Source organism: Drosophila mojavensis, unplaced genomic scaffold, assembly GCF_018153725.1.
Source record: "Drosophila mojavensis isolate 15081-1352.22 unplaced genomic scaffold, ASM1815372v1 contig_80, whole genome shotgun sequence".
Classification (NCBI taxonomy): domain Eukaryota; kingdom Metazoa; phylum Arthropoda; class Insecta; order Diptera; family Drosophilidae; genus Drosophila; species Drosophila mojavensis.
Window position 1 is genome coordinate 1,158,328 of NW_025318906.1, and position 10,108 is coordinate 1,168,435.

The 10,108-nt window shown below is 40.2% G+C and overlaps 1 protein-coding gene across 1 annotated transcript; it reads right to left on the bottom strand.

Annotated features, from left to right (window-relative positions):
• Window positions 1–1,726: 1,726 nt before the first annotated feature.
• LOC6578342 (actin-57B) lies at window positions 1,727–3,976 on the bottom strand. Its single transcript, XM_002004219.4, has 2 exons — window positions 3,839–3,976; window positions 1,727–2,942 (listed from the first exon to the last, which is right to left on the bottom strand). The coding sequence occupies exons 1-2, from the start codon at window positions 3,876–3,878 to the stop codon at window positions 1,852–1,854; spliced, it is 1,131 nt and encodes a 376-aa protein (XP_002004255.1). The 5' UTR covers window positions 3,879–3,976; the 3' UTR covers window positions 1,727–1,851.
• Window positions 3,977–10,108: the final 6,132 nt, after the last annotated feature.

A 10,108-nucleotide genomic window follows, 5' to 3' on the forward strand; every position in this document is an offset into this window, starting at 1 on the left:
GACAAATTATTTCGTGTGCCCGTTGCAACTGCAATTAGCGTTTGATTATCGCCGCGTCTTGCACCTGCAGATTGATCGCGCTGCCAGCGCATGGCAGGCGAGTTGCTAATTTGTCTCTGCATCTCGAGCATTATATGGACGGCAATTTGTTTTATCTGTTTGAGTAATTGATGCTGGCAGCGAGTGTGTGAGCTGTGTTTAGAGTCTGATGGGGTATGCTAGGCGTATCCTGGGGTTTTGTTGTCGCTAAGGAATTCTTTAAGCAAGTTTTTAATGAACCGTTAGAAAAGTCTGATAAGATATGCCTTAAGTTATCGTAGAGTTTTTTCTACACTTTCTGAGCTGTCTGCAACATATTTCTTAAAGTCTTAAAGCCGCATCTGGTATATTTACAGACTTCAAGTATCTCCCACAGGTTATTTTCATTTCTTACCTAATTAATTTCCAAACAATTTTGTATTATTATTTTTCTAATTCTAATGACATGTTCTCTTATATTCTCTCAATATTCTACATACTATTCTTCTTTACAGGGTATTTGTATAGGCTATTTAATTCTGTCAATCGACTGTGCCGAAATCTCAAAACAGTTCTCTTATGTTCGCTCTGTTTATACCCAACATCTTCTATCGAGTCTCACTCAAACTACTTACAGGGTATTCTCGATAGTTGCCCCACTCTGTCCTTCATCTGTTTCTAATTCCACAGATTTCGTCTCTCATAATTTTTCAATTTACTCAGCTCTTCTCGTTGCTCAACATGTTTTGTCAATTAGCAACCAGCTTACAGGGTATTTCGTACATATCTCTAGCCCTGTGCCACATTTCCATCAAACGAATTTTCGAATCGCTTTGATCTTTTATGGTCCAAGTTTTCCTATGTTCGGTCGGCAACTGCGTCAGGGCCTATCGAGTTACTGCTTGTACGAGAAGCATTTTCGTGCATAAACAAATTTTTTTCTAGTTCTCTTCCTCTCTGTCTCTTTCTTTCTTGCTCTCGATATGCTTTGGAATGCCTCTATTTCTAGCTAAAAATATCCAAAAAATATTTTCGGTATTTCGAATACACATTTTCTGTTTTCAAAAATATTTTTGGCATGCCAGAAAGCTCGACGAAAAACCGAGGGAAATATGAAACGCCGTTGGCTGGAAGTGAAAAGCTCCAAAGCTTTTTCAAAACGGACCATCGGAAAATCGGAATTTTTATGGACCCAGACATTCTCGAAAAGATCAGAGAGCTGACAAGAAGCCGGAGCTCGCAGAGCTGTCGAATGTATGAATCGAATGATCGATCGATCGATCGAACCGAATCTCTTTGACCCACACGCCCAACCCTACCGAACCCCACCCGAAGCAACCACGAAAACCCTTTGTTTTAGAAAAAAATTAAATCTAAAAAATCGTTTTTATTTATAAATAATTATAAATTTCTTTTAATTAATTAAAATTACATTCATGCGATCATTTTATATTTCGTAACAATTGGACCCCACAAACCACATTGAGGATGTTGTGTTCTATACAAAAAATTTAAGAGAGAGTTGACATATCTTAATAAAACAATCGGATGGTTAACATTGATGAAAACACACAGAGAATAGTTAAACAATTAAATGGGGTTTCGTTTTCATTTAGATAAGTGTTCAGTCAGTACAAAAAATAATCGGGAACCAAAGGATGACGCATTGGTTAAATGACATTCAGCAACATCTCAGATGGTAAATAGATGTTGATTTGTTGTTGTTGTTGTTGTTGTTGTGTATGCAGCATAGCCAGAGCCATAGCCAAGCATAGAAGTAGGCAGAGATGGCTAAGGCGATGCTGGCATGGAGGAGGTGTGGCAAGTAAATGCTTAGAAGCACTTGCGGTGGACAATGCCGGGGCCGGACTCGTCGTATTCCTCCTTGGAGATCCACATCTGCTGGAAGGTAGACAGGGAAGCAAGGATGGAGCCACCGATCCATACGGAGTATTTGCGCTCTGGGGGAGCAATGATCTTGATCTTGATGGTGGATGGGGCCAGGGAGGTGATTTCCTTCTGCATACGATCGGCAATACCGGGGTACATGGTGGTGCCACCAGACATGACAATGTTGGCATACAGATCCTTACGGATATCCACATCGCACTTCATGATGGAGTTGTAGACGGTCTCGTGGATACCGCACGATTCCATACCCAAGAACGAGGGCTGGAACAGAGACTCGGGGCAACGGAAACGCTCATTGCCGATGGTGATCACCTGACCGTCGGGAAGTTCATAAGACTTCTCCAGGGAGGTGGAGGCAGCAGCGGTGGCCATCTCCTGCTCGAAGTCCAGGGCAACATAGCACAGCTTCTCCTTGATGTCGCGAACGATTTCACGCTCAGCGGTGGTGGTGAAAGAGTAGCCACGCTCGGTGAGGATCTTCATCAGGTAGTCGGTCAAATCGCGACCAGCCAAGTCCAGACGGAGGATGGCATGGGGCAGGGCATAACCTTCATAGATGGGGACGGTGTGGGAGACACCATCACCGGAATCCAGAACGATACCGGTGGTACGGCCGGAGGCGTACAGGGAGAGCACAGCCTGGATGGCGACGTACATGGCTGGCGAGTTGAAGGTCTCAAACATGATCTGTGTCATCTTCTCACGGTTAGCCTTGGGGTTCAGGGGGGCTTCAGTCAGCAGGACTGGGTGCTCCTCGGGGGCAACACGCAGCTCGTTGTAGAAGGTGTGATGCCAGATCTTCTCCATATCATCCCAGTTGGTGATGATACCGTGCTCAATGGGGTATTTCAGGGTGAGGATACCTCTCTTGGACTGAGCCTCATCACCGACGTACGAGTCCTTCTGGCCCATACCGACCATCACACCCTGATGGCGTGGACGACCGACAATGGAGGGGAAGACGGCACGGGGTGCGTCATCACCGGCGAAACCGGCCTTGCACATGCCGGAGCCTGCATAACAAAGACAGAAGCCCAGACATTAGCCAAAAGGAACTGCGAATCGAAACGGAGCGACCCTAAGTCGCCACACTACGTGGATAAATGGCACAGACTCACGGCAAGTGAGTGAAATTCTAAGTGATCTAATTTTTGGGGCTGTGACTCATCAGCCGAGAATTTCAGAAATTCTATGTGGATGAATCTTTGAGTGTGGGAGAATCTATACAAATTTTGAATAATATTCTTTAAGAACTATTTCGAGAAATTTGTTGATATGTTCTCTGTGATAAGAGTCTATTGATTTGATCTAAATATTCTTTGCGAAGTGTATATTCTTTGACAAATCTTTAAAAAATTAGATTTCCATATTTTATGGCAAAGAATGCCAGAGAAAACTTTGTGGGGGATTCTTTAGAGAAAACTTAGGGAAATCGAGATTCTTTGATATATTGCTCTTTCTATTCTTGAAAAACCTAAATATAGATCATTTGTGCTTGGATAAAAATTGATGGAAATATCATTGGAGAAATGTCTGGAATGTAGATTCTTCTATGAAGATATGAAGATATATCTTCTATTTAGATTTATAAAGATATATTTGATATCTCTTCCTTCCATGCTTGGAAATCTAGGTAGGAAATGTTGATACATATGTTGCACAGCGAACAATGTGAAGAAATCTTTGGAAATTTCCAGTGGGAAAAACTTGAGGAGGGTTTTTAGAAGATTGCATTGGATTGGAATTATTTTTTCAAATATTTCATTTGATAATTTGATTTTTTTGTTGCACTTTTGATCACTGCACTGGCATTATCCTTGACATTAGTTAATCCACATTTAATGTATAATCCATGTCTATCCATTAGTTTTTATTCTCTTTCTCTTTTCTTTTCCCTTGGTATACGCACCATTGTCAACGACCAAAGCAGCAACCTCATCGTCACACATTTTGTCTGGGTTTGGTTTGTTTTACGGTACCACGGGTGAATTTAAATCAAGAAATACGGCAATGTGTACGCTTTGGAACACAACTGACTGACTAACGTATCCCCGCGTTGGTACTCGGATTTTATACCAGGCAGCACGGATTTCTTGCCATCCAAGAAAATTGAACATCGTCACAGTTGCCGCTCGCTCGCCCCCGCCGCCCGCCGCTGGCGATGCCAGCAGCCCATGCCAGCATGAACTAATACCAGCATCAAAAAGAACACATCACACTCACACATACTCACACATACATACACACCTACAAGTGCAGACACTGCTCATGGATATCTGCCCACCTTCGACAACGGCAACAGCAGCGGCGGCGCCTAAAAATAGATCCTTCAGCATAAGGGGGGCCGCCTTTGGATAATGCTGCCGTCGCTCGAGTGGGAGCGAGAGAGCGCGAGGGCGCAAGCATCGTACAAAAGCAGTTCGGCATGATCGAGCGTGCAGTTGGCAATCGGCGAGCACAAGCAGCAATCGGCAATCGGGCGTCGGCGCCTTCGTCTTCGTGTTGCTCGCGAAGCAATCATCGCTACGTGCGCAGAGTCCAAAAGTGCCGTATAAGGCAAGGCTGCTGCTCCAGCGATCTCGCTCTCGCGCTCTCACGCTCTCAGCCAGCGTCGTGTGGGTGTGTGAGCGTGCGAGAGTGCCTATGCGCCGTTATTGTATTTAGTTGTTGTTGTTTTGCCTTTCTGCTTTGCATATGCTTTCTTTCGTTTGTTCGATTTTTGTTCGTTTTGTTTTTAGGTCGTGGGGAGATTTAGAAAATTAAATTTGTTTGCCTCGCTCCCAATTATGCGGCCTCCTCCTCTCTCCCTCCCTCTATCTTCCTCTCTCTCACTCCTTCGCTCGGGCAGCCACTGCTTGGCTTTCATAACTTTTCGTGTTTTTCGTATGTCGTAATAAATTCATTTTCTATTTTCGATATTTCACATCTCAATCGGGTGCTGCTCGTCGCTCGCTGCTCGCAGCTCGAATCTCTCGCACGTTTGCACCTTCAATGAAATTCCACGGTTCGCACTTCTATTTTTGGTCATATTTTCTCAACTGATTCGCCGGCCACGCCCCCTCTCGCTCTCGCTCTCATCCACCCACCACACCTGTGTAACTAGCATAGTTCAAGTAACTAAACTGTTTATTTACAATTTACATTCGCTCGGCTGGGGGCCGTTCACATTGCAGGGTATCCATTTAAATTGGGTTTATGCTTTATTTTTAGAGGCAACTAAGTGGGGCATGTTTACGTTTTATGGCATACTCTCTTTATGCTCCAACATTATGTTGGAAACATCTCACACACACACACAGATGAGTATACACACATGTATATGTATATAAATTGGCTGTTGTTAGAGCAAGAGCACAAAAAGATTTATGTCGCTAATAGGAACAGGCGAGGCCATATGCTTTTATTAGACATATCCATAGATATATATTTCATACATATATGACATACATAGCTACACATACTTATATACATATTCATATACATGTATATGTATGTATGTGAGTATGATGGGGCTTAGACCTGGTCGCTTTGCCATGACTAATCCATGGACATTTTCGATTTCGAATTCAGTTTTTATTTTTTTCTCAATTATATTTTCGATTTGCCAAAAACTTGTTTTTCTTTTCTTCAATTTCTATTTCTATTTAGATTTCTTGTTCCCTCTGACTATATTTAACTCTGCTGCCAACAGACAAACACTCTTCTGCTTCTTCTTAGCCATTTCCTTTCGATTCCATAAATACTATGACGTTGAACTTGTAACGAATTCTCTACACACTAACTAATCTAATTATTGTTCTAATGATCTGACTCTGTGAACTAAAGCTTGATAAAGCCTACAAAATCAATCCTTACTTAGGTCCAGTCTCTAAAGTTGATTGAAGATGTATGTATACTGAAGATGTATGTCAAATATGCATTTGGTATATGATCAATTCAAATTATTGGGGTAGATATTTAACATGGGCATCAAATATTTCATGATCAAATATTATATGATCAACATTTGAAGATATGAATTAATTTTTATGTGGTTCTAAGGGGCTATTCTAATGAGCACTATTATAAAAACGAGCTAGGACTTTCATAATAAATTCAAAGCTTCAAATAAATCAACAGATTCATTCATCTACTATTTGGTTAATATGTTAATCTCTTACTGTTTATATTCATTTATTTTTTCTGTATAGCTACATATATATCCATATATGTATATGTGCTATATCCCAGCACTGAAAATAGTTTCCTATAGTATAAATAATATAATTTTCGGATATTCAACAATTACTTCAATTACATTTAAGACTATTTTCATTCATAAATTCTATAAATTTTCAATACAATTGTCATAATTGTATTTCTAATGTCAGTTTCCCAGGTTTTTTACGTTCCAGCTACCATAAGGCCACCCTCTCACCCTTGGCCAGCTACCTTTTAAGACAACAGTAAATAAAATGTTTCCAAATGAACAATCAAAACTCGCGCCATAATCGCAATCAAATCGCATCAAACCCAGCAGAGACCAGCAAACGCCTCGAGGCGCCCCTTTGGCAGTTGTCGTTTGTGTTATGAAAATACGAATGAAGCCAAATACAAATCCGAATCCAAATCAAAATCAAATTGCAAATACATAGATTGTATAAATGGCCAAATCAAATTTTAATATAAAACCCAGTGAATTGTGCACGCCGGGTCGAAGAACGAATTTTAATAATGAGTCCGAACTGAGCCGAGCCCAGCTCGAACTCGAGCTTGTTGTTGTTTTAGTGCACGTGCCTCAAATTGCCAACACTAAAGGGATTCATTTGTGAATTATCCAATGCCCGTTTGAATGTCCCCAAAAAGCGAGTCGAGCGAGCGAGCGAGCTCTACGTTCCTAAGTAAACAATCATACGGGGGTAGACAAAGAGCGAGTGAGAGGGAGAGAGAGAGAGCTACGTCTGTCTGTCTGGCCTGGCCTCGCTTGGGTATGGGAATCAACGAAAACAAATTGCAATTGAGCCTGTAACGGTGACAAAGTGGCCACCACATCACATAGACCAGGCATGGGGGTGGGCAGAAGGCTAGATGGGAAGGGGCGGGGGCAGAGGCAGAGGCAGGGGCAGGGGCAGGGGCAAGGGGACAGACGCTGCGCTGCGCATTTGACAGGCCAAGCGGAATGCACACAGACGACGCCCAGAGCCAAGGCAACAAGCGTGGCTACATGGCTACAGTCGCAACATCATCATCATGATGATCGTCGTAATGAAGTTGCCAATGAAGTTGTTAGGCTGCCTCGAACCCTTAAGCCTGCAATGATTTCGACTTTGCGGAATTTTTATTAAGTTGCCAATTTGGCAGCTACTTTCAGCTTGTTGACAGAGTTCATCAAAGTGTGCGAGTGTGTGAGTGTGTGTGTGTGTGTGGGTGGGCAAGTATCTGTGTGTGTGTGTGTGTGTGTGTGTGCGAATTAATTTCAAATTAGTTTTTGGCCACGAGCCGCAACGCATTATTGGATTTAGACATCCCCCGGCCCGAGAAATCGGTTTGTGCGTGTGAAACAAACAATTGCAAATTGATTTGCTGAAGTGTTGTCCAGTTCGCGCCGTCAAAGGGGTTTACCACAATGCCCTATTATAGCCATTAATTGAGCTAATTCACCAATTGTTGACCAGCTGCAGCAGCAGCCTCTGCACAGCAGCTGCAGCTGCATAATTTCGGCAGCTAATTTCAGTTTGTGGAAAAATCAGGTCAGATTCCGATTCCGAATTAGAATATGCTGCTAACGTGCATTTGTGTTAATGTGTGAGGGAACAGAAAGAGGCAGGGAGAGAGAGAGTGAGTGGGAGGGTGAGAGGGTGAAAACTCTATCGAATCGGGAAATTGAGTGCATGCACTGCCTGCATGGAGCTAAATCTATATATAGAAACTTAAGGCAAGAAAACTTGAACTGGAAATTAAAAACGTAAGAGTGGCATAGTTGTGTGTGCTCGACTTGTAGATACCCTTACCTTTGAGCTGTGTTGCTAGACTGAACTGTATGCTTCTTCCTTTCTACTCTATGCCAGGGGTTGTGTTAAGGGAAATTAAGGAAAATTAATTGTTAATGAGTTGAGTTTGATTGGCTAATCAAAAAGAGAATTATAATAACAGCGAAAGGCTCTTCGGGATATTTTACAAAATTGAGCTTGAGAGACATATTTAAAATCTTAAGTCTCTGTATTCATTAGAGGAATATTAAGGAAATGGAATAAGCTACAAAGTGATAATTATTTCCTATCTGTATATCCATATGGTATATCGAAATAGTTTCAAGTTCTCAGCTCATGTGGAACGTGAGATCGTTGAGTTCATACGAACAAGCGAACAACATGGATTTCCCTGAATCGACTCAACTTGTTGCCTTGATCAAGAATACATATACCTTATAGAGTCCTCTACGCCTCCTTCTGGCTGTTACATAGACTTACAAAAAACCAGCATACCTTGAGTGGGCTCAGAGCATACAAATACTTTTAATTGTATGTACAAAATTATATGTTTATGTAGCATTATACATGTAGATTCCATATCTCTAAGTTCCTTGCAATGATTTCTCTATGCATATATCGCATTTCATTTCGAATCAAACATTTTCCATTTGCGAGACAAATTTTTGAGTCATATTTGGATTCACGTGCTGCTTGCAATAACTTTTGAAAGCAGACAAGTGTCCACATACATATACATATACATATAGAATTCTGATCTATAAGTATAGCCTATGCATATATGTAGTTCGCATGTATTTGCAGACTCGATATCTACATAATCTATAACCTGTATAGAGAAAAATGCGCCCGAAATACATTCAGATATGCGCTACAATTCGCATTCTATAACAATTCTATATATATATGTATATGTATAATATCTGTACGCCTCCAGCATGAAGAAAAAATATTCAAGAACAGAAAACAGAATACGAAATAGAGAACATACAAAATATATATATAAACAAAATGAAAGAACATACAAAAAAAAATATATAAAGAAAATGAAAGGCAGAGAGAAAGAGTGAGAGAGAAGAAATACTGACAAAAAAACTTTGAAATAATTTGATGGCAAACTGTATAGAGATACAATTATGCACACTTCTATAGATACAGTCGATTAGAGTGGACCTGATTTGTACTAGAAAAGATATATATAATGTTGGTGCTTGAGTATATTTTAAGAACGCCTAGTTTGTAGACTTTGGGTTGCATTAGTTGATTGTTGAATGTTTGCTATTGGCTAAACAAACATTCCATTCGATCTTTCACTCTGCTGCAATCATAGCAAAGTAAGAATTAACCTGTTGTCGCTATCAAAGTTAGCTGATGATGGAATAAATTAAATGAAAAATACAGGCAACAATAAATATTTAGTTTTTTATTATTATTATATTAAAGAATACTCTAAATTTTCTTTAAAAAAAACATAAATTTATTTAAATACAAAAAAAAGCAAACATAAACAAATGAAAATATATGTAAATATATAACAATATCAATTTAAAAAATATATTAAAATACAATGGAATTCTTTTCAGATATATCTAGTTTCATTACACCCTGATTTTCATTCGATTCACTAAAATATAATTTATATATTATGCCTTAGATTTGATGAGGAACTATATCAAATACTTAAATTTCAATTTTAGTTTTTCGGATTGTCTGCTTTGGTTCACCCAAATCGCTTTACTCTGAGCACTCGCTCTTGCCCCATGCCACAGGCAATGGAAATAAATGACGCGGACATTTATGGTGCGCGCTAAAACAGATTTTTTCCGAGTTAGCTAAATACATATACGAAATGCTGTTCAATAATTTGTTTCTATATTTTGTTGTTGTTGTTGTTGCTGCTGCTTTGGCGCTGGTTTCATTTCGTGTTGAAGATTTTATTTTTAACATTGTTATTTTATATACACAAACAGCAAGCGCATAGAGAGAGAGAGAGAGAGAGAGAGAGAGAGCAAGAGAGAGGGTGATATATTGGAAGGAGATATAGAAATATGTGTATATATAATGAAAAATAGCGCACACGCTTTCATCATCGACCAAACGGGCTAGATCAGCTGTATGTCATCAATATGCGATATATCTAGAGAATGAATCGAAAGAGCAGCAGCTAGATATATAGATAGATGGACAGATAGATATATAGGTATGTACAG